Source organism: Phaseolus vulgaris, chromosome 9, assembly GCF_051622355.1.
Source record: "Phaseolus vulgaris cultivar YP4 chromosome 9, ASM5162235v1, whole genome shotgun sequence".
In the NCBI taxonomy this organism is placed as follows: domain Eukaryota; kingdom Viridiplantae; phylum Streptophyta; class Magnoliopsida; order Fabales; family Fabaceae; genus Phaseolus; species Phaseolus vulgaris.
Window position 1 is genome coordinate 25,494,791 of NC_143506.1, and position 24,477 is coordinate 25,519,267.

Sequence of the window (24,477 nt, forward strand, 5' to 3'; positions counted from 1 at the left end):
ATCTTAAAATATTTTTTTTAACAAATTTTTTAAAAAACATCATTAAAATAGATGTAATAAAAAGCTTTATATTGAAATAAAAAAAAATTGATGAATACCATATTTCATGGATTGGTTGGAAGAAAAAGATGTAGCTTTTGGGACAGACAGCTCTCATGGCGGTGCAAGTCTCTTGAAGGAAGTAAACCGCCGTAACAGCCAACCTTAGATTCTCTTTCTGCCTATTTTCAATTCCCATAATTATTAATAGTAATAATTTCTTACTTAATCTTTTATGTATTTAATTAATTTAATTCCTAATTGTAGCAAAATTTAATGCGCAAACCCTTTCTTATGTTCATTTACCTTATTCTCTGCAAGCTAACAATTTGTCCACAACCTCAAAATACAGTGTCCCACATGCGAATTTCACAATCATCATATTCCAGAAAAGGTTAAAGTTAAGAAAAAAAGAGAAAAAGCAAGAGAATTGGCACTTGATCTTCTGTGAAATCAAATGCTGAAGCTCTTTAGGGCCTATCAGTGTTTTCTCGCCTTCTTCCTCGTCATCTCTATCGTTGTATCAGTTTTCACAGGTGCTAACTCTCACCCCATAAGATCAAACCCCTCAAAGTTTTATTTTTTATAAGGTTTTCACTCTACTTGAGTTTCAATTATGTTTCTTCGAGTTGTGGGTTTTGTTGTTGTGCCTTAATTCAGATCTGAGACTAGTTGAAGTCGTATCGCGATTCAGTTGGATGCTGAAGAAGTTCTTGTTTTTTGAGCTTGATTAGATACCCGTTATGTTTATGCTTGCTTAAGAGGATATAAAGATGGGAGGAATGGACAGTAATTTTAATTTCATAGTTCACTGTCTCATTTCAACATTTTCTGTTTTTTGCCCCCTCTGGAGTATAACCGTTTTTTCTTTCTTTCTGGGATTAATAAGGGTCATACAGATTGTAGTTCTGGCTTATTTTCTTCAATGCTTTTTCTTTTGCATGATATTGAAATTGAGTCATATATTCTGAATATTCGGCCTCTTGATTTTTTTTTTCAGGTAGTCCATGACATACTCTTTCAGACTTCGATTGCTATTGTGACATGATGACATTTTTCACTTTGGACTGAGGTTAATTTTCTTGAAGGTGATTTGATATTGTTACAATTTATGAGTGTCGAGATAGCAGTTTTTTGTATATGGTTTTTCAATCACTATCCATTTCTCCGCAGATATATTGTATATGATAATATGATGGTTAACAGTCTGATTGATATGAATCTCTAATTTTTGCTTTGTACTTGCTTAAAGACTACCTTTTAACTAAAACTATGTGATACTGGCTTCTCAAAGATCTGACAGATACAATACATATTCTATCATGCTAATGCTATTCATACAGCGACAACCAAAAGGCCAAGCTTTTTTTACACTGCATGAGATCAAAGGACAGTATAATGTTCTGTTGTAAATTATATATATGCATAAACCACTGGCCTCTAAGTTCTTCTGAATGGTTTTGGCTGTAGTTTTTCTGGGTCTTCTGTCATACAATTCATAGGGAAAAAAATTGGTTCTCCATTTTGTCTTCAATTGTTGTTATTTATTTAAAGCTATCCTTTTTTTTTTTTTTTTACATTTGTATTTGTATGTCTCAAATCTTTATTTTACGGTATCCTTTTTTCTGAAAATCTATCAGAAGAAGGCTTTGTTTGTTTCTCCATAGCAATAGCTGGTAAACTGTCGATTTTAATTATTATCTCTTTGTTGTCTGTTTGCCTCTGCTTCTGAAATATCTTTAACGTTTTATATGCTATTTAATTTTTAGATTAAAATCTAGAAAAAAGATGGCAGCTGAGCTAGTCAATGGTGCAACAAGCGAGAAACTGGCTGAAACTGATTGGACAAAAAATATTGAAATCTGCGAGCTAGTTGCTCATGATAGAAGGTACCCACAACCCTTTTATATCCTTCTTCAATGTTTGCTTGTTTCTGATTGAACAATATGCTTAAACACTGGGAAATGAACAGTTGGTGCCAATGGTATTATTGTATCACCTGAGACTAAAATCATTTAAATTTGTTAATATATAACTTTTTATGTTTCAGATTTTGACTAAGGAAACTGTGTGAATGCGCGTGTTTTTTATTTTTCTTTGCATAGGAAACGAACCTATGATCTTTTACCATTTCCACTTGAGCTTTGCTAAGTGGCTAACTGTGTGTTTAATATTGGAGGATAACCCTTATGAATGATCATTTTTCTTTGGTGTTGCTGAAATTGATTGCAGGGTTCTTAGGAATCAGTTATTTTTCATTCTAGGTGCACCTTTTTTTATTTGATTTTTTTTTTCTCAAAAGGAAAAGTTGTAACCCTTCAATTAGTTGGTGAATAACTGATATCTTATGCCCAGCATAATTGTTATGTTGTTAAATTAGCTTAATTGTGTTCAAAGTATCTTATGATTGAAATCTTGAAGAGGTTTTGAAAAAATGAAACAACTAAGTCTTAAAAAAATGATCAAATCCAAAGGAGTTCTTAATTTGCCATTTAAGTTCATGGTTCTTGTTCACCACCATCTTGGCTTGATTATCTTCACTTAATTATGAACGTAGATAAATATGTTGGATTGTCAGGATAATCCAAACATTGCTTCTGTTTTTAACTATCATATCTTTTGAATATGCAGGCAAGCTAGAGATGTTGTTAAAGCTATAAAAAAGAGACTAGGAAGCAAACACCCTGATACTCAACTTTATGCTGTCCTGGTGAGTAAAATGACTTTATTATGAATTTAGTTACTCAATTTTTTTGTGTGAATTTCTAAAAGTTTTAACCTATGCTGAAAAACTTGTATAAAGATAGTTTGAAACCACATAGTTTTCACTGTATCTGATACAGAGAAGCTTGGTTATTTGACTTTCTTGTGTTAAATATTTACATTTCTCGCCTTCGTGTTCTGTAGTATTGTACTGAACCATCTTTGATCTATTTTGCTTTTCTAGCTGCTGGAAATGTTGATGAACAATATTGGAGAGCATATTCATGAGCTGGTGATTGATACTGGGATTATTCCTATTCTAGTAAAAATTGTGAAGAAAAAAGTTAGTTTTCTCCACGAAGTCTTCTGTTATTTAGCATTGTCATTTTTTCTTAACCTCACTTTTTTATTCTGTTTTGCTCTCTGGTTGCAGTCTGATTTGGCTGTGAGGGAGAGGATCTTTCTCCTACTAGATGCCACACAAACATCCCTTGGTGGTGCATCTGGAAAGTTTCCACAGTATTATAATGCATATTATGAGTTGGTGGTAGGTACAAATTTGCGTACAAAACCCGAGGACATTCTTATGTTTTGATCTGGATTCATTTGATTAATAAGCTGTGCTTAGGCTGTTGACTAGGCAAAGAAAGTTTATTTAAACTTTATGATTTTAAAAGTATAAGAAGAGACTAGCTGTCATTTTTCAATTAGCAGCAATTGAAATTTTACTTGCTTATTGGAAGGGTATTTTTTGTGTTCATATTTAGAGTGGATATATGATATATGAGCTAAGTGATAACTCCGGGTAATGATGGTCAGGTTATATTTATATGGTAGTTGCTTATATAGTTTAGAGTGCATTGTGATGACTAAATGGGAAAGGAATTTTGTGCCATGGTGATATGCCCAAAGGGTCGCAAAAGTACATGTTGGGTTTTGTACATCTGGTTCAACCTTGTGGCCCATGTCCAATGGCCTAAATAGGAATGAGTCTGCATTTGATGCAAGGTGTTACACTTCAAGAGTTGCGCTTTAGCTAACAACTTTAAACTTTTAGTATGGTGGTAAACGCTATTGATCATATCATTTGGTATTTTGTATTAGAGCTCGTACATATTAAAATTTCAAGTTTGATATGTTTCTACTTATTTCAAGGTTCTTGGGCAACTGTTTCTTAGAGGGAGGGAATGGTATGTGGAGAAGGTAGCATGGGTATATGTTTAATTTTAAGTAAAGTTCAATAATAGCTTAAATAAGTACTGGATTGCATCTGATCCAAAGTGCTACATGTCAAGAGTTTTGTCTCAGAGACATTGCTGGTTCAAATACTAGGTTCAACATGTTTGTAATTATCTCAAAGTTTGAGGGCGAACCTTGGTCAAGCTTAAGGTCTAGCTAGAGTTGCACTTCTATTTGCAGTTTAAGCTTTTAACATGATGGTATGCACTCTTGGTCATATAAAAAGGGGCATGATTGATGGTGGTGGTATCATTATATATTAGAGCTCAAGGCATGGTCTGCAGATATGGTGGGTAGTAAGCATTTCCAGTGTCACACATTGTTAATTAACTTCTCTTTATTTGTTACCTAAAGTATGAAGTGCTGTCACTTTCCTAGTCCTTTTTGTACATAATACAAGTAGTTGTTACAAAAAAAATGGTTGCTGGGGAATATATTTCTTTTTCCAATACTTGTCATTATAATTTATATGCTCTTTGAACAATACTAAACCCAAAGTATGACATTGGTTTTTTTCTTTTTACAGAGTGCCGGAGTGCAGTTTTCTCAAAGGGATCAAGTGGTCCAATCAGACCATCCCAGTTCACAACCTAATAGGACTAGTAATGTACCAAACAGGGAGCAGGCCGCACCTAGACATGAAGCGGTTTCTCAGCAAGCTGAGTCCCAGACTGTCCCTGAATCTAGGTGACTTTTGCTTCAGCTTTAGTGTTCTTGTGATTGGTAGGATCTTTAGAAATCCTTCTCTAGATGAACATTTAAAATGATTTATTATGGCAAGAAGAATTATTTGCTTTAGTTATAGGATGGAGACTGGGATAAAAAAGATTTAGCTAAATACGAATATTTATGGTTAAATGAAATGAATGATGAGAGTTAGTTTCAAAATCTTCTTTTGGGTGATTTTTTTTTTTCCTTAATGTTTTTTTAATAAATTTTTTCTCAAACTCTTTGTTCAGATCTCATTCTAGTCTACTTGTATTTTGTAGCATTATTCAAAAGGCTAGCAATGCATTAGAAGTACTAAAAGAGGTCCTGGATGCTGTTGATGCTCAAAATCCTCAGGTGACTCCCAGCCCGAGAGTTAGTTTAGAATCTAGAAATAATTACATTCTAACTATTGCTTTAGCTTTATAAATGTTTTCTTTTGTAGGGAGCAAGGGATGAATTCACCCTAGATCTTGTAGAACAATGTTCTTTTCAAAAGCAAAGGGTTATGCATCTTGTGATGGCTTCTCGGTAGGCTCCTTGAAATTTCTCCTTTCTAACTTTAATTTTCGTCTATAGAATTTCCGTCTTTCTCCTTTGAGAACTTGACATTGCTCAGACTTCAGAGGATGGATGTTGATGCCTTTGCTTCTAGTCTATTGGTAGCCCTGCTCTAAGATTTTTCCTTTGACACTCATCCTATACAAATTAGCAAACCCAAAAGAAGAAAGTTGTTTAATAATATAGACTCATACCCACTCTACCTTACACGTCTTCAAAGAGCGGAAGACCAGAACCTCAGATGAACATGTGCATGTAGACTTTATATGGGAAAGCCACAATGGATGTACATATACTCATAATAAGAACATTTGTAGTTTTATTAACAAACAAGTCATTGAACATTTCTACTCAGTTTGAACACACTCAATGAGTTGAGTAGTTAATTATTCCTAAACTAGAATAACTTTAAGCTAGAATTTTTTCCTTGTACTTTCCTAGTGTTTATATATTTGCGTATGCACAACCCAGGTATTTATTAGCATTATATGGTTAATTTGTTCCATAAATTGGTTTTGCTTTGGTCTTTTGCAGAGATGAAAGGATAGTTTCTCGGGCAATTGAATTGAATGAGCAACTTCAGAAAGTTCTTGCAAGACATGATGACCTTCTTGCTGGCAGAGTTACAACAACTGCAACTCGGTTTGACCATGAGGAAGGGGAGGAAGAAGAGGAGCCTGAACAGTTAGTCCGAAGGTGCATTCCCTGTTTTTGGAATTCAATTTAGTACACTTTTGTAATGTAGGATCATACTGAATTTTCAAAATTCTTTTCTCTCGGTATGGCTGATTCCTTGCAGATTACGTAAGGGAAAGGCTTGTGCAAGACCTGAAGATGAGGAGACAGAAACCGACATCCCTCCCTTGGGTTTACTTGGTGAGAGACTCAATCGTCCACTAATACGACCACTCACAATAGAACCGCAATCTCGAGATGCTGGAACTCGATCTCCACCTGTTGTGATCCTGCCATCTCGTGAAGCCGACACTCACACTCGATCTCCACCTGTTGTGATTCCACCGCCACGGCCAAAACAGAACGGCGATGTTCCGCATCATGTGGCAATTCCACCACCACCTGCAAAGCATGTTGAGAGGGAGAAGTTTTTTCAGGAAAACAAGGATGGGTCTAATTTGTCTGGCCACATTAGAGGCCTCTCCTTGCATAGTCGTAATGGCAGCAGCTCTCACAGTGGAAGCTTTGATTTTAGTGAATGATCTCTTCACAACCGGATATTTATATTTTCTTTTCATTTTTGTCTACATTTGGAGTTGGTATTATTGAAGCTGTGAGGGATTGGTGATTTCTCATTTAGTCTTGATTAGTATGGAGATGGGAGGGAAAAAAAGGGAAACCACTCTGCTTCAGTTTACAAATTACTTGTAATTATATTATCAGATTATGTGCCATGATGGTGTTTGAGTTTCAGGTGCAAGTGTTATAACTGATAATGTTTTTTTTTACTTTCCCTGATTTCTAGAAGCTACAGTTTTTCTTCCCATGGAACCATTTTAAAACCTTCAAACACCACTTTTACTTGTTCGTACGTGTGTTTTTTTTATTTCACTAAAGCGAAATCTACCTTCACAACTAGCTACAATTGCTTGCTTACGTTGCAGATTTGTCTTTTGATTTGATGTGCTATTTTATTATAGATATTTTAAATTCATGCAGAAACTAGCTGTGATAACCGTAACTCATTAAATCGAAGTAAAAAGTCCCAACAAAATGGAAAATGGTCCAGTTAATTTTTTAATTAAGTAATAGTAAAATACTGAAAGCATTACAAAATGAATTTTAACTTTTTAGTTTAACAAAAACAATTTTGAAAAAGCGATATTCTCCTCCCCCTTATCCTATTATTTTAGTTAAATTTCCACTTTATTCCTTGGTTTCCATTTGTTATCCTCCAAGCTTACTCTATGTGTTAGCGAAGTAGCAACTTTAGCATTACTCTTAACTCGTATCTTTTTCTCATGCAGAGACTTTAAACATTTGAAAGCCCTGCAGAAACTGTAACTTTCCTAAAATACATAGAGTACATCTGTAAACAGTAATGTTCATTGAAGCTGGTAAACTGACTCAGATGAGGCAATGTCCGTTTTTTTCCTAACCTTTCTTCTTTAAGTTTTGCTAGACATGTCTACATCGGCACTTGTGTCTGGCCCAGGTGCAAAGAAATTGAACAAGAATTTCATTACCTTTTACAGAATCTCTTCTGTAGATCTTGGATAACATAATAATAAAACTGCCAGTGTGCTCAGACGAGTTCACACTTCACATAAGAATTTGTTATTGCCTTTGCCTCAACTGATCATCGACTACAGCCGAGTAGTTTTCCAACTCATGTAAGCCAGTTTTCAAGTTTAAATACATACAAAAACATTGTGTAGTATACACATTTTCTCTCCATCCTCAAATACTGTGCCTAAACTACATTTGAGAACTCCTGGGTCCATGCCTTGGATCTGAGAAGTATAATATGATGCTTAAATAATGGAAATACAAGCAAAACTGAATGGTTTTAAATTGATCCACAGTCAAGACATTTTTACACTACTGTAATCATGAATTAACACAATGTAAAGTGTAGTTTGACTATGATAAAAACTACTCGAAAACTGTGTTAAGAACAGGATTTTACTGTAGTATAAAAAAGCCATGTACTGACAAAGGATCAAAACTGAACTCAAAACTAAATCCTGTCTTTAGAGGGCACGTGGTGAGGCTTCATTCACCTAAGTGAGGGCCATATTCCGACCTGGTGCAGCAAACCCTTGTCTGTAGTGACTTCAAGAAACAAAATAAGAAGCACAGCCAGCATTGCTACTCTTCCATTCCAAGTTTCAGCACTTTTTGTCCAACCCCATTCCCACACTATAACTGGTGGTGGCAACTCCTTGCGTTGTGTATCATATGCTGCCAATAACTCTTCTACACTGCCCAGTGGAACAAGGGACTGACAAAGAGCAAACTTTCAATCAGATCACAAGATGTAACTATATAGCTACAAAATATATTTCTTTAGCCCCTTTTACAGGATTACAACTATTGGGACTCGCTTCACTGGTGCTTCCAGTGACATCTATCTTTTTTTCACAAACCATCCAGATTTCTATCTAGAATATGAAACATAAATTTATATGGGTGTTCAAAAGAGTAGTACCTGTCGAGCTTCAAGGTCTGAGGCTGCCAGGGCACCAACATACGGGAGACTCTCAATGACAGCATCTGCCAAATCAGAAATGAAGGTAGGTTCACATCCTAGAGCAGGAACACGGCCCCAATTTTCTATACCAGATTCTAGAGCCAATTCTTTGTACTCAACATCAATTTCTTCAAGAGTTTCAATGTGCTCACTGACAAAGCTGTGAATTAAGCAGGGGTTAACAGTGTGCTTTGGGAGAAACAAAGAAAAGATATGGCGAAGATAGAGACAGATAGAAGTAAACTAATACCTAATTGGAACAGCCAGCAGACTTTTCACTCCCTTTTTTCCAAGTTCAATTATTGTCTCGTCTGTGTAGGGTCTTAACCATTCCACTGGTCCAACTCTACTCTGTTACAATATTCTAGTCAACTGTTAGAAATCCAGAAAAAGAAATGTCTAACTCTAAAAGAAGTGTCCAGCTGTAGGGTATCAAAAGATGGTATGTTTGAAAACAGATGGACTAATTGTAAAGAAATTCTCCCAAGGAGCTTTCTTTTTGCGAGCATTGGTGAACTTCATGAGCTATTTAGAATATTAGCCTAGTGAATCACTCAACTGAGAGAATTTCCAATTATGGTTTGGCTCAGGACAATATACCATCCTTTTAGTAGAAAATCTAAAAAAGAATAAGTAATAGAAATCAAAACTTAAAGAGAATCAACTGCTGAAAAAAAAACAAAAAAGTATTCACCTGATAAGCAAGGGTGTAAGCATTAGTTATCTTTCTTGTCTCGAGTTCTTCCATGATCAAATCCACACATTCCTCCATTTCAACCTTGTATGGATCACCAGCCTCTTCCACATAGGCAAGAGGCACCCCATGTGCACTGAAGAATATCCTGACCTGCAACAAGCATGAATTACTTGGACTCATGCAATCACAGAAACTAGAGCAACTATTTGAACTGAATAAATAAACACTGAATTCTGATTTAAGTTATAGAAATGATCTGGTTCTTAAGCTAAATTTGAGTACATTGTCAACAAACAAGGGTTTCCCCCTAGCGAGTTTTCTTCTTTAAAACACTGGAAATGACAATCTGACACCTTAATTTCTCTTTACTAGTCTATGACACAACTTATATATCAGTATATTTGGTAAATTATAACCTATGTCTGCCTAGTCCGAAATCACTATTAAAGTTATTGCCTCATAACTTATTAATGCAGAATTATAACAGCTTAAATCAGATTTTGGCTTATCAATGTCTCCCAGTACAGAAGCAGCCTCGTCCTCAAGGCTAAAATAAGGAAACTGTCCTTTGCAGTAAAACATTTAAGTTTGGTTCCATCAGTTAAACTTTGAAATTCTCTTTGCTCATTGTCATCTCTTCTCACAAAATAAGCACTCTTAATTTCCTTTTAGAACACCTATGAAGTGGCCCAAACGGTTAGCCAAAAACCTTCTTCCCTCCTTCTAGTCTGCCCATGATAAGCTAAATGCCAAGTGCCACAGTTTATAAAACACAAATTGTGTAAATTACGAACGCAGAACTTGCACCTATTTAAATTGTGTTTCATTCTGCCTGGTTTCACACTTAAAAAAGAAACAACAATGTCAGACCAATTGTTGAGCACACAAGAATATTGAATTATAGAAATAATTTGGTTTTTAGGCTAGATTTGAGGACAAACATCATCAGATACAAGGTTTCACCCTAACAGGTAGTTTCCTCCTTCAAAACACCAAAAAGAACACTGATGACTTAATCTTGATTATCTTTTTAAAAGTCTAGATCACTATAACTGTCACATCATAACCTACAACTGCCTAATCCCGAATTATATAAAAGCAACTACCTAATAACTTCCTAATACAGAATTATAATTGCCTAAGTCATATTTTGCCCTATCAAACTAAATTTCAGGAAATATATTTCTCAGCAATGCCAAACAAAGATATAGAGTATAACAATAGTTGTCAACAGAGCAATTTCAACAAAACAAAGTATAATATATCTTAAAAGTATGATGAAATCAAGTATAGTTAGTTTGTCAATCTGTTACCATACGGTCAAATTTGAATTATCAAAAATGTCAACGAACCATGCCCTTTTTTTTATGTCATTTAAATTTAAAACATTAACAAAATGTTGAACCTCCTCAGGGCAGTCAAAACTCTTCAGCTCTTTTTCAATTAAATTTGCCATTGCCTTTATGTACCCTTCGCGTTGATACCATGATGGTATTACTGTGTGCTGCATGTTGACTAGATACTCATCCTCTCTGAAGAACCAACAATAATTTGCAAATAACAGCACATTAGATAGTTTATGTATTTGAAGTATAATAAAAGAGATAACAATTTGTTTTATAGTAATCACCGGAATATATTCTCCAGCAGACGTAGGCTTGAGCCACTAGTCGAGATTGAGAATTGAGGATAAAGTGGAAGAACAACAAGCTTTGTAATTCCATCCCTTTTAATCTAAACAATATATTTTAAGGGATAAATTAATTACAATGAGAGTAGTCAAGAAATCACAAAAAAGATAAATGCTAAATATGGATGTAAAAGTTATCATGATTTTAATAAAATTTCATGATTCCTTAAGATTTATTTTAAATACTATTATCATTTATTCTTTCTTTGCTAATCAAGCTTGATCTTTTTAACTTGTTTACAATAAGCACAGTGATCTCCTTATGAATCAGAGCTCAATACTTTTGTTCACACAAGCATGTGAATGCGTGCTCACTGGTGTACAGTATAAAGAGACCAGGAAATATCTCAGGCTAATTACTGACAACATTAGTAAAAAGTTTAGAAGTCAGAGTTCAGTTGGTATTGGCAAAGACATAACTTCACAAGGATAAAACACATTGGCTGCATGGAATCTGCCAAATAAATGCAATATCAAAGACAATTGCTTCAAGCAACCCTTTTAAATGTAGCAAGCTTTCTTTTAGATTTCGATGCATGCAGCTACATCTTTTAACTCAGATTGAAGGACAATAACAGGGAAGAGAATCCACCAATGGCATGATCATCAACAAATTCTTTTACATCATGAACTACCTGCTCAATAGCTTCTTCAGTGAAAGGATGCCAGTAACGCATTCCAACATACACATTAGCTGGGACATTCTTTTCCCAAAGAGATTTCTTCAACTCTTCAGCCTGTGAAGGAGCTCATTAGATGAACCAGGACTACTAGGAAACTAATAGAGTCAAACAAAAGTACCTATTTAATGGAATGAATATGTAACGTGTCCCATAGCATTATAAGTTGATTGTAATATCTAAATGGACTACTGAAATTTGCAAAACTTGATTGTATTAGTTGGAAAAATATTAAGGATGAGGTGATGGTATAACATTGTCCGAGTTAGTAACTTAATGTACTTACAGAAAAAAAAACTACTCTAATATTAGCCACTTATATTAGTTATAATTTATAAATACTATTGCTAAATAAAATTGAAATGCACATGACAATGATTTCTTGAAATCTCTTTGCAATTTTTTACTTCTATGCTTTTCTTTCGGTTTACGTAATCTGAAGCAGACCAAATTGGCAAGAGACAAATTTCATGTCTGGTACATATACACAGCTCAACTCCCTCTCAAATATAATCAGTTCAACTTGTGGAAATTGAAATTGAAAGTATCCAATGCCTAATTACAAATTTGACTATGAAGTATGTCATATTGGAAAATAAACAAGTGATAGGAAGAGTCATGCCTGTGCATCAGTCATACGTCTGAGAGGAGAGCCACCACCGATTGAAGCATAGCCTTCTTTGCTTTTTGGGGCCCTTACAATAGATACAAATTGGGCCAATGGCTTTTGAAGAAAACTAAATATCCTTGGCAATCGTATTATGTCCTGTGTGATTGTACATAATATCTGTTAGTCAGTTATTCTGGTTTACCTTTCTGTTATTCGTTATTCACCTAGCTCTTATCTACCTATTTCACCTAGCTGTTATTTACTTTTCATGTTCTGTATATAAACAGCTCTGCTCATGTAGCTCACATAGATAATAATAATTCTTCTGTTTCGATTCTGCTATCTTTCTAAAATGGTATCAGAGCAATTCATTTTTTTTTCTTCTAAAAATATCAAACAATAAGGAATTGATAGTTTTGGGTTAATCTCAACCTAAAGGAACTGAAGAATAAAAAATGACAGCTGAAATGCAAAATGTATAAAACCAAGTGTATTACCGGGTCGGCAAAAAGGTTAAACAAAAAAGGCTGCACATCTTCTAGAGTCTCTGGACCTCCAAGGTTTAACAGTAACACTCCAATCTTATCATCAATAAGACGAGTGGTATCAGAAACACCTTGAGATGTAGAAGTTGCTAAAGATCCTACTGAGAACTGTTTGTTGAGTGATTGATTAGAAACCAGGGATTGTGCTTCAGACCACCATGGAGAACATCTGGACGATTTGTAATTTTTCAAGGGATTAGTGCTAAAAGAAGCCTCTACATGAGCTCCAAAGCAGCGAATCTTCTTCTGAGAGGTACAGATTGTCTGTGGAAACAACCTATGAACATAAAAATAAAAATTATACACATAAAAATGTTCGGATGAAAGTCTAGCAGTTTGCAGCTTCAGGGCAAAAAACGCAACAAAAATTTAAATCATGCTCATGAGCACTCTGCAAAATTCTTTTGTTCATGGACAATAAACTTGAAAGGGAACAAAGAGTGCTTGATTCTAAGGATATTTCCTTAGGTAAACCAACCATGTAAGTAGTAGTTTAAACTCCACTCTACAAATAAAGCTTAAGTAGCAACCATTACCATCCAAACAATAAAGCATTATCTTGTAGACCTGCATCTCCGACCGAGAAAGAAATGCCATTTTCGTAATTTAAACATTGTCTGAAAACCCTTCTTATAAATGCCAGTATCAACAACTTAAATTATGAACAGGACACCCTTTACATTGATTCCATTTCAGGTCATGTTAAGAATCCGTTCCGGGAATGAAATGGAAAAGTTGTTGGATTCCCAAAACATGGGTCAGAATAAAAAATACAAAAGCATCAGAATCATGAAAAATGGAACACTTACAGAGGACCCTTGAGGTTACGAGAAGCATGAGTGAGGCATGGAGGAGGACGAAACACATGGGAGGAAGAAGAAGAAGAAGATGCTGATGATGAAGGTGCACGAATTGGTGAGTTCATAGCTTAATAGCAGTGACAAATCAGCACAGTCCAATGCTATGAGCAAGAAGTACCCAGAAATGAATATAGGGAAAAGATGATAACTTTACTCAATTCCAATTAATTTGGAGGAGAAGGTGAAAGCACTAGCAAGAGGGTAGTTGGGAGAGCATGAGATTGGAGAGAAAGTTTCATTTTCTCATTTTTCACTGGTTTTGAGGTAAAGAAGAAAATGTAATTTGTGTTGTTGTTTTGTATTGGTATAGTATATTGGTACATTAGTAGAGGCAAAGGAGGGACCCTCTTAAAGTTATGGCTGATGTTGAGAGTTGAGAGGTAGAGGCAGGTGAGACTGGAATGAATTGCCACCACTTCTTTTTTGTTTATCTTAATCTTCTTCACCTCAACTATCTATTTTTTTTTATATATGCATATGAAAATTGTGTTTAATTTTATCTACTTTTTTTATATATGCATATGAAAATTGAGTTTAATTTTATCTATAAATTTGCAACAAAGGGAAATTCTTACTTTACTTTCTTAATTCTCAGGCACAGGCTAAGCATGTCAACTTCAATTGGTGAAGATTTATTCAAGATAGAAAAAAGTTGTCTTAACTTCAGACTGAGAATGATATACTCAAATAAAATAATTTTTAAATATTTTAATCTTCTTAATTCCCAACTTTATTTCATCTTAACTTCATTTTTGGTCTGTAATTGGCTTCTTAATTAAGTCGGACATAAAATCGTGATCCGAGATACCTTTTATCTTAAAAATGGATAGATTATACCAAAATAAATCTTAATGGCCAGTTGTAAACAATTGCACTACAATTTACACATTTAAGTTTGTCATCATCATAGGTTCGTTTTGCATAACCTAAGTGGATTTCTTCCTACAGTTGCATGTCATTCTTTTAGCACACCATACTTTAAAAATATCCAAATTATCTTTTGGATTTTTTTAACATTTTTTTAATTCTAGAATATAAAATCCAGTGACTTCTAAAATTATAGAATCTAAAAGTTAAGATTTATAATTATTTTTATTTTGGAATCTAAAATATAAAATTTGTATTTTATAATGTATAATTTAGAATACAAAATTTGTATTATGAATTTTGCAATGTATTTTAGATTTACAATTTGAAACACAATCCAAAAGTTAATTATTAGGGATGACAATATGAGTCGGTCCACAATCCGAACGAATTCACTAAGCATCTAATTCGTTGATCCGCTTAGGCTTGTCCCGTATAATTCGCAGCTCGCGTGAGCCAACCGCACGACAAGACGGGTTAGTTTGCTGACCCGCATAAATAAAAAAAAGAATTATTTTATTTTTTCTACAAAAATATTAAATTTAATATAAAAAAGTAGGTTTTATTTTTAATCAGCTAAAAAAGTTAATATTAAAGATAAGAGTGAATTTAGTTTTAAATAAAATTTTACATTTAAAATTTATTAATAAAAAATAATATAAAAAAGATATTTCATTTTGTAACAAAATTTTGATAAAATACTCTCATACATACACATACATATAGAAGGAAAATATATACAAAACAAAATTTTAATTATTTTTAATCAAACCTCGTCATACATAAATGCCTTTATATTTTTTTTATCTTAATTAAATGAATTAAGACAATGATGAAATTTTAATTTTTCAACAACAGAAATATTTTTTTATAATTAATAAAATTTTAATTTAAAAAAATATTTTTCTTACCCAAATTGATCCACAGCTCGTGAACTACTTTTATGCAAGGTGAGTCAATGAAATGAGTTTGTTCCTTATGCAGGACGATCTAACCCAGTCTGTATTTTGTGAACTAAATACGAAGTGGGCTTATGCGGGACAAGACAACCCGCATTCCCACCCTTATCCAAAATACAAATTTGTATATTTCAAAATGCAAATTCCAAAATACAAGTTTTTATATTTTGAATTGTGGCAATCGAAAATTCAAATACAAAATATAAAATTTATATTCTGGATTGAATTCATAATGGATATTTTCATAAATTTCCCAGGAAGAAATCATGGAGGTGAAAGAAGAAACCGCTTAACCTAACTCATATGGGTTAGTCCTTGCAACTTACATTACTTCTTTTATCCCAGGATTACCCCATACTAACAGCAAAAACTAAATATCCTTCCTCACTACACCATGTCACCCCTGTCGCCATGCACTTTATTCTTGATTCATTAACTAAGGTGATATGTTGTTCATTTTCTCTACCTTAATTTTTTTTTTTAACTTTACTTTCTTTTGTTGTTTACTTTGTTTTTATCTAAGAGTTATTATTAATCATTCATAAGAGTTTGTGTCTTTCAAATCCTTATTGAGTTGATTGATCTTGCAATACTCTAACTATTATATAAATATATGTTATTTAATTATAATTTGGGAGTAATTTATTTTTGTGGATGATAATTTTATCCTGAAGAACATTAATCATAATATAACCTCATAGATAAATAAGTATGTCAACATTTTACATTTTTATTATTATTTATACTTTATAACAAAAACTTATAATTTCTGTGTAATAATAAGAATTCTACATCAAAAAGAGACCTATCTAAACATTTATGTCTCGCAATGATATTAAAATTAAGTCGTCTATGAATCAATATCTTAGAGAAGACCTTCTTAAACCTTTCCAAACAAATTTTACTAAGTAGGCACATGTCAAATAGACACAAAAACGAGTAAGTTCTTTATAAGTCTTATAAGTAGATGATTATCTATATATTTAATGTATTTCAATGATATTAAAAATAAGTTGTCCATGAATCAATATTTTAGAGAATACTTCCTTAAACTTTTCTGAATTTTTTTTACTAATTAGACAATATGAAAAAAAAAACACGAAAAAGAATGAGCTCTTTATAAGCCTTAAATATCAATCTTAATAACTTAATGTACAATAACAAACAATAGGGACTCGAGATTTGACCTACAAGTATAAAACTCAATCTCCCTTTATCAAACACATATGAATTAATATTCCACGATGAACCACTCTGAACATCAAAATTTACTTGAGAAGTGATTAAGTAGTTAAGTATTTTTTATTAAAAATATTATTACAACATAATTAAAGATATCTAAGTTTTTATCAATAATAATAATTAAGGAACTAGTAATAAATATTGGTATGCATTTTTTTTATCTTTAATATTAAAAAGATCCTTAAAGGTAATGAAAATAATTTTGGATGCACTTTTTGAGTATTGCAAAATCCTTTTCCCATGCATGATATACAGCAATAGTTCGCACTTCCTAGTGAAGAGATACATCTTTTTATATAGACAAACTTTATGATCTTTTATAAAAGCAAACAACTACATCTTTCTATAAAAAGAAATACAAGTTTTTCATAGATAACTTTTCATTAATTTTGAATCTCTCATGTTATCTGGTGTATAGCTACCAAGTGGATGTGAAGCATTCATGAAAACTGCATAGTCTCTATTAAAAGGAACACACATATTTGCTTTTCCCCCTATATTACTCTTGGTACGTAAGAATACTTGGTCTCTTCGATAAAGAATCTCTATTCTCTATGCACCAAGAAATGCATCCCATCCCCATATATCATCATCATTCTTTCACCATCTCCAACTTCTTCACTTTGAACTGATCGACCACGGTTCCTAGTTCATGAACATATAAACTGTAAATTAAGATGAGAGCTTATTCTACCAAATACTTCTCTTCATCCACTTCTTTGTCTTTTCACTTTCTGGCTCTTTTCTTCATAACTACACTTGTTCTTGTTTCTTGTCGGAGTCTTCTTGCTCCCAATTTCTCCACACATGTTTGTCGGAGGGGACCACCAACTTCATCCTTGGATACAGAAAAGAGAAGAGTTTCAATATTACATGATGAAAGAGAGGCTCCATCTCCAACTGCATTTGCTTCTGATAATCATGCTTCTCCAGAATTCAATGAAGTATATTTATCTCCTTCAGTCAACTTTTTAGAAGGGACCAAGTCTATTTTTCATATGATTGAACCTTTTATTTTCTTTCAATATAGTGTACCTTCTCATGCTTTCTTTTGTGGGTGTTCTTTTCTTTTTCTTATTACGTGGTTGGTCTTTAGGGTGATGAAAAGCTTGACACCAACTTTGTGCAAAAAGGTACGGATAAAGAGAACCTTAAAGGTCATAAGCACAGCAAGTTAAGAAGAATTGAAAAAAATTTGGCTAAGGCAAGGTATTCAATCAGAGAAGCTAGCAAAATTCGAAATTTGACATCAACCCTCCAAGATCCAGACTATGTTCCTCAAGGTCCAATTTACAGAAACGCCAATGCCTTTCATAGGTACATACATATATATTACGTTCTTGAAATCCTTGAAAATTTAGCAGATAATCTTACTGTACTTTAGTTTGTATTAATTATAGTAATTTGTTCACAGGAGTTACTTAGAGATGGAAAAGGTGTTCAAAGTTTTTGTGTATGAAGAAGGTGAGCCACCGTTGTTCCACAATGGTCTAAGCAAAGACATATATGCCACTGAGGGAAGATTCATAAATGAAATGGAAAAGGGGAGGCACTATCGTACTTATGATCCAGATGAAGCTTTTGTGTTTTATTTGCCCTTTAGTGTGGTTATGTTGGTCGAATATGTGTACGATCGTGGCTCCAATTATAATCTAGATCCCCTTGGCCTTGTTGTGAAAGACTACATTCAGACTATATCCTATAAACATCCCTTTTGGAATCGATCCCTGGGCCATGATCATTTCATGCTCTCTTGCCACGATTGGGTTAGTAATGACCTCTCTCTGCTTAATGATCTGAATTCTTCAATTAATCTAAGACCTATATAAAAATTCAAAGCTTCCTTAAAACAAACCCAAGTTTGTATTATTCTTTATATCTTGGACAAACTCTTAGTTGTCATATTAAATAATGACACGTGATTTTTTAGTACTATAAAGTATTTACTAAGAATATACTGCAGAACTTTAAAAACATATTCATGTATCATTGGTTTGAAAAATTTCAAAGTAAAGGTATAAGAAAGTTATTCTAAGTTTTGACCTTGTTAATGTACATTGGAATAAGTTCATATTAAGATATTTAAAAGAAAGCAATTGTTAGTCATACAACAATTGTGTGGCCATTAATATCAAGAATGTGACAAAATATTTGCTTAGTTACAACAACCCTTTATCTAACAACACTATTTGGACACTGCACAGGGTCCAATTGTATCTAGTTACGTGGATCTCTTGTATAACAATGCCATAAGGGTTCTTTGCAATGCAAATACATCTGAAGGATTCAAACCTGCAAAGGATGTGTCATTTCCTGAGATTAAACTTATGAGAGGGGAAGTCACAGGTTTAGTGGGAGGGTATCCACCATCTCAAAGGACCATCCTTGCTTTCTTTGCAGGTCACCTGCATGGCTATATAAGGTACTTACTCCTACATACATGGAAAAACAAAGACCAAGATGTGCAAGTTTATGAGGAAATTCCTGAAGGAATCTCTTACTACACAAAGCTTAGAAGCAGCAAGTTTTGCCTTTGCCCAAGTGGTTATGAAGTTGCCAGTCCCAGAATAGTGGAAGCAATATTTGCAGAATGTGTTCCAGTATTGATTTCTGATAGCTATGTTCCACCCTTCAGTGATGTTTTGAATTGGAATTCATTTTCAGTTCAAGTGGCCGTGAAAGAAATTCCCAACATCAAAAAGATACTCATGGGCATTTCAGAAAGGCAGTACTTGAGGATGCAAAGGAGGGTGAAGCAAGTGCAAAGGCATTTTATGCCTAATGAGCCCCCAGAGAGATATGATATGTTCCATATGACTGTCCATTCCATTTGGCTCAGGAGGTTAAATATCCATATTCAACATCAGTAATATCATTTCCACCACACAGTGGACCTAGCATACAGAACATCAATACACAAATCTGGAGGATTTTCATATGTAAATGATGAGGAATGCAGTCAGCAGATTTTGCAGATCTAGAAAATTGTTCTCTCTTTACGTTTAAAACCTCTGGAAACTGGAATATATTGACAACTAATGTTTACGTATAACTGATTCATCGTTATCAACATGATCCATTGCTTGGTCTTAATTTTTTGAGGAAGAGATGATAGTAACATGCAAGTACTTTTTCAATGTGATTCTAATTCTTAATTTTTAAGTGTAGCCTTGTTTTCTCCAAACGAAGGGGGAACTTTTAGGCATCATTATACAGGCTGAGATAATTGTTCACTGAACTATCCATTGAAATCATTTTTTAAATCTCTTGCAGATAAAAACAGACAATTATTGTAGTGTCATATCATTTTGAATGTAATCAAACAACTATTATTCTCATGAATAGCGATCATTGTAATACACAAACTATATTACACAAACAGAACCATAAATATAATACACATAAATAGTTGACTTGGGATACACATAAAAAGGGTGACTTCTAAAACAGTGCACAAGAATTTTGAGGGCTTTTAACTAATTTGGAATTCCCCACTTGCATGAACCTCTTTGACCCTCTTATCATACTCATCTTCTTCATCATCCTCTTCTTCCTCCACTTCTTCATCTAAATCTTCTTCACCTTCCCAACCAAAACCTTTGACCGGCCTAGATACTGGAGGTGGATTTCTGGCCTCTCCCACAATTTTCATTATCTCGTCCACACTTTGAAGGTGAAAGTTTGGATTGTCTCTCTGGTAATACATAGCTTGAGCTGATTCAGTTAGCTCCCTTGGAAGATTCTTCAAAAACCATGGGTGACTCTTAATTTCCTTAATAGTAATTCTCTGTAAACAATAAAGAATATTTTGAAGCAGTTAGCTCTATATAAGTCCTAATTCCAAATGTAGTTAATTATATTTTCAAGAGCATGTTGTTTTGACAGAAATCACATTTAAACTCTTGTATTTTGCTTCAAGGACGTGTAAAGCCACAGGAGACTGAACTAAAGACACAAGTAGAGCATTCTAAGAAGGAATGTAAAGATGTGAAAACAATAAAAAGACTTTGATAAAAAAATGATAGAATCAAATACTAGTAAAATAACTAAGGGGAAGTTTACTTGTTTTTATTTTCCTTGACAATTTTTTATTAAAAAGGTAAAAACATAAAATAAAAATACAAGCAAATGTCCCTTCAAATTTAGCAGTCTTTATATTCAAATATGAACAGTAGCCAGTCAAAATTGTACATGGCATCACCTAAATTTAAGAAGACAAGTACCAAAAGTGTTTGACTCTGAAAATCTTACACTTTGATAAAACTTCCCTCAAAATTGTACATCAGCCTCAACTTCATGATATAATGCAACACTCATGGAAACTCTCAGAAAATTAGTATTTTGAAAAGAACAGAAAAAGGTCCTAATTAATGTTCTCGCGGATAAGATACACATAAAAGTCAAAAGAGAAATGGAAACACTCCAATTATACCTGTCCAATAAACATGAATTGCTCAGTCGAAGAAGATAAAATAAAGGCTGGCCATAAACTTCCTCTTTAGGTATAGCTTTGAACCAGAAATATGATGTATTTTATCAGAAAAGTATCTTTTGAATATTTTCCATTCATTAGCAAAATGGTTTGCAAGGTTGAAAAGTAACTTTTAATACTTCAAACTATATATACTTTAGACAATAGAAGAGGCATGGAACACATATGACATGATCTGATCAGTTGTAAGGAAGTCTAACCGAATTGCAATAAAAACGTAAGTTGAGTTCCTAAAGCATTAAAACATACCCTCAATGGATTTGCAACAAATATACGAGAGAGGAGTTGTTTACAATCTTGAGATATATGAACATAATCAGGGATTTTGTATTGAACAGCCATTATACGCTGTAGAATAGAACAGGAAATCAGGGTAAGAGTGATGTTAAAAACATAAGAAACATTATGCAAATCAGTGTTGAAATGGAGTAAGAATACCTGAATTGCTTTCCTAAAATTCCTAGGATCATTCTGGTCCTCAAAGGGGTATGCTCCAACCAGCATGACATAAAGAGTCACTCCACACGACCATACATCAGCCAACTAAAACAATATTTAAAACAGAAAATACATCATAGAATCATTAATGCATTGGTTCAAAAGCAAGCAAGCATATTAAATATTAAAAGTATACTTCATTCTTGGCAGCATATCAGAAGAACAAAGCAACAAAACTAGGGATGACTAAGTGTTTAGTATGAAATCCCATTAGCCCACACCCTCAACGCATCACCGTAACAGGCTAGAAAGGTGAAGTTGAGATCCAATAAAGTCAGATACAAGGAACTCTATATGCAGCTAATATAGTACCTTCCCATCGTACTCTCGCCTAGAAAGAACTTCCGGTGCTATATAAGCTGGTGTTCCAACTGTTGATTTGGGTAGTGAATGCAGCAAAGATGACTACATCACAAACACGAAACATTAAAAAATGTTTAACAGTAACTGAAATTTTAAGCTGGATGATGCTAATTCCAATACCTTGGAATAACCAAAGTCACAAATTTTCAACCGAGGCGCAGGACTTCCATCTAGAAGGGTATTTTCTAGCTTCAAATCTCTGTGACATATTTGCTGCAAAAGAACAGCAAACACATAAGTTCTCATGTTGTGATTTTCCATAAGAGCCTGCCATGATTTCCCACAAACTTGAGCATGAGCATACCTTGGTATGGCAGAAATGGACACCGGAGATCAACTGCTGAAAGAAATATCTAGCCTGAACATTACAACCAAAGGAAAGTGAGACACATCATTGAAACAAAAACAAGGGAGAAAATTGCCAGAGCATGTGAAGCTATTAACCTCATCTTCACTGAACCTGCCAGCACTGCATATCCTCTCAAAGAGCTCTCCTCCTGCTGCATACTCCATCACAATTGCCAAATGTGTGGGAGTCAAAACCACCTGCAAAATCAACATCCCATTGCAGAAGAAAAGAAACAGCAAACAATTCATTAATGTGCAGTGCTAAGTGATCCAGCATATTAAATAAAAGAAGTAAATTAAATTCCTTGCCTCCTTGTAACGAATTATATTGGGATGCCGAAGGGACCTGTGGTTCATAATCTCCCTTGCCACGTTCTCATCAATCTGAAAATTGAAGTAGAAGAAAAAGAAAAAAAACATGTTAAAGTTTAAGCCTATCATTGACAATAAATCACAGGGGAATTAATCAACAAATAGTCAGATACAAACAAGTCTCATCGATCTTCAGTTATGCTTCAATTCAAGTGGTATCATACCATCTCTTCTACCCGTTAACAGTAAAACCACAAAAGGGTTGTGAAAAAAATCGTAAATTGATGGAAGAATTGTATTAAAGAAGAAACCTTGGGGCCACGCTCGATGTATTTCATGGCTACGAGCTCCTTGGTGACCTTGTTCCTCATAAGCCTAGCCACCCCAAAATTGCCAGCTCCCAATTCCTTAACGGCCTCGTACTTATCCATAGTGTAACGAACTAGAAAATAGAGAATCACACCACCATTCTATGTTGTTCCCCACTTTGATCAAAAGGGTATGAAAAAATCGGTGGCTTGATAGGAAGGAAGAAGGAGAGACGAAAGGGTAGGGGAATGAATAATAATGGATATTGAAGCAAAGCAAGAATTGGGTAAAAGGAATAGTAAGTGGTTTTGGGTGGCACTTGGTTATCGGTTATCGGTTATGTTTGTCAGTTGCTTGTGTCACTTTATCCATTAATAATCATCGAATGATTCACTCAGAGGTTTTGAATGAGCAGAGTGTGTGTGTTTGTGTTTTGGTCGGAATTGAATGTTCACTTCAAAAAGAGGTTTGGTTGGGACTAATAAAGTCCATCATTGACCTACCTTCCTTCCATGTTCCAACATCTCCTTCATAGTGGGTCCCTTCAAAACTAGTTCTTATTTATTTAATACCAATATACCAATATTTATTCACTTTCTTTCTTCTAATTTTCATTTCATTTCATTTCTTCATATAACAATGTATAGATTAAATTACATTAAGATGCAAGATGTATGAAATCCTTCCAAACTAAGCAAAATTAATCAATAAATATTCATTGGAACTTCATATTAAAGATAAAATTGAATCACTGAGAAAAATATCTCAATTATTTGAAATATATTTTTTACATAATATCATCAAGTATGGTAAATTATTTAAAATTTATTTATATTTGACTCCACCAACTTATTTTATTTATAATTAGGTTTGGAAGGAGTAAAAACTTTAAAATATGTTTTATGGTGTGTATATAAATGTATCAGTAAAAATATAGTATTAAAATATTTTTAGTCGAGTTGAAAAGTCGTATTAATATTAAACATTAACAAGTTTTAATAAAATACATATTATTATATAATTATATAACATCAAAAGAAATGGGATTTTTGTTCAATTGGGATAATTTGAAATATAATATAAACTTGTTTAATTTTTAAAACTCAGTCAAAATCAACTTCATATGAAGTCAGGTTAGATAATGACTTTTGAATAACTCCTTTTTAACTCTTCAAAAGTTGAAATATTTTGAATAAAAAGTGGTTTTAAGGTATGATTATTCTTTTATATTTTTCGAACTTATTAATTTCTTTTCCGAAAAATATAAAAATGCTTGTGAATATTTTGTGAATATTATAAAATAAAAATAAATGAACGGCCCTTAATTTTTAAAATATTTGTAAATTATTTTAATTTATTTATGTATGCACCTTAGTTTTTAAATTTACAAATATGTAAAAACATAATTTTAAGTTTTTTTTTTCTAAAAACTGAGTTCATATACCATACGAGTGCCGACTAAAACAAAATATACCACACGAGTTATATGCAAATTTAAAACTAAAGTTGTAAGTATTATTAAATTTAGTGAAGGAAATGTAAAGACA

The 24,477-nt window shown here is 33.5% G+C and overlaps 4 protein-coding genes across 6 annotated transcripts; 2 read left to right on the top strand and 2 right to left on the bottom strand.

The window, feature by feature from the left end:
• The first annotated feature begins 360 nt into the window (after positions 1-360).
• Positions 361-6,678, top strand: LOC137820956 (TOM1-like protein 5). 3 transcript variants are annotated; one of them, XR_016515542.1, is made up of 11 exons: positions 361-575; positions 1,040-1,127; positions 1,809-1,928; positions 2,671-2,749; positions 2,987-3,085; positions 3,176-3,289; positions 4,508-4,668; positions 4,971-5,046; positions 5,111-5,220; positions 5,785-5,946; positions 6,050-6,678. XR_016515542.1 is itself a non-coding variant. In XM_068625310.2 (11 exons), the coding sequence occupies exons 3-11, from the start codon at positions 1,828-1,830 to the stop codon at positions 6,465-6,467; spliced, it is 1,296 nt and encodes a 431-aa protein (XP_068481411.1). In that variant the 5' UTR covers positions 361-575; positions 1,040-1,127; positions 1,809-1,827; the 3' UTR covers positions 6,468-6,678. The 3 variants fall into 3 exon arrangements, 2 of the variants coding, with proteins under 2 accessions (XP_068481411.1, XP_068481413.1); XM_068625310.2 differs by having other exon boundaries at positions 5,135-5,220; XM_068625312.2 differs by having other exon boundaries at positions 1,040-1,111; positions 5,135-5,220.
• An 812-nt stretch (positions 6,679-7,490) lies between these two features.
• Positions 7,491-13,974, bottom strand: LOC137820953 (ferrochelatase-2, chloroplastic). Its single transcript, XM_068625308.1, has 10 exons — positions 13,490-13,974; positions 12,633-12,957; positions 12,148-12,291; positions 11,481-11,582; positions 10,786-10,889; positions 10,561-10,687; positions 9,153-9,305; positions 8,709-8,809; positions 8,417-8,618; positions 7,491-8,209 (listed from the first exon to the last, which is right to left on the bottom strand). The coding sequence occupies exons 1-10, from the start codon at positions 13,603-13,605 to the stop codon at positions 7,985-7,987; spliced, it is 1,599 nt and encodes a 532-aa protein (XP_068481409.1). The 5' UTR covers positions 13,606-13,974; the 3' UTR covers positions 7,491-7,984.
• A 3,227-nt stretch (positions 13,975-17,201) lies between these two features.
• LOC137820954 (putative glycosyltransferase At5g03795) lies at positions 17,202-19,826 on the top strand. Its single transcript, XM_068625309.2, has 4 exons — positions 17,202-17,552; positions 17,705-17,925; positions 18,023-18,374; positions 18,813-19,826. The coding sequence occupies exons 1-4, from the start codon at positions 17,286-17,288 to the stop codon at positions 19,476-19,478; spliced, it is 1,506 nt and encodes a 501-aa protein (XP_068481410.1). The 5' UTR covers positions 17,202-17,285; the 3' UTR covers positions 19,479-19,826.
• An 88-nt stretch (positions 19,827-19,914) lies between these two features.
• Positions 19,915-23,476, bottom strand: LOC137820957 (serine/threonine-protein kinase SRK2A). The gene is made up of 9 exons (XM_068625313.2): positions 22,933-23,476; positions 22,619-22,693; positions 22,406-22,507; positions 22,266-22,319; positions 22,082-22,174; positions 21,911-22,003; positions 21,539-21,643; positions 21,350-21,448; positions 19,915-20,395 (listed from the first exon to the last, which is right to left on the bottom strand). The coding sequence occupies exons 1-9, from the start codon at positions 23,050-23,052 to the stop codon at positions 20,081-20,083; spliced, it is 1,056 nt and encodes a 351-aa protein (XP_068481414.1). The 5' UTR covers positions 23,053-23,476; the 3' UTR covers positions 19,915-20,080.
• Positions 23,477-24,477: the final 1,001 nt, after the last annotated feature.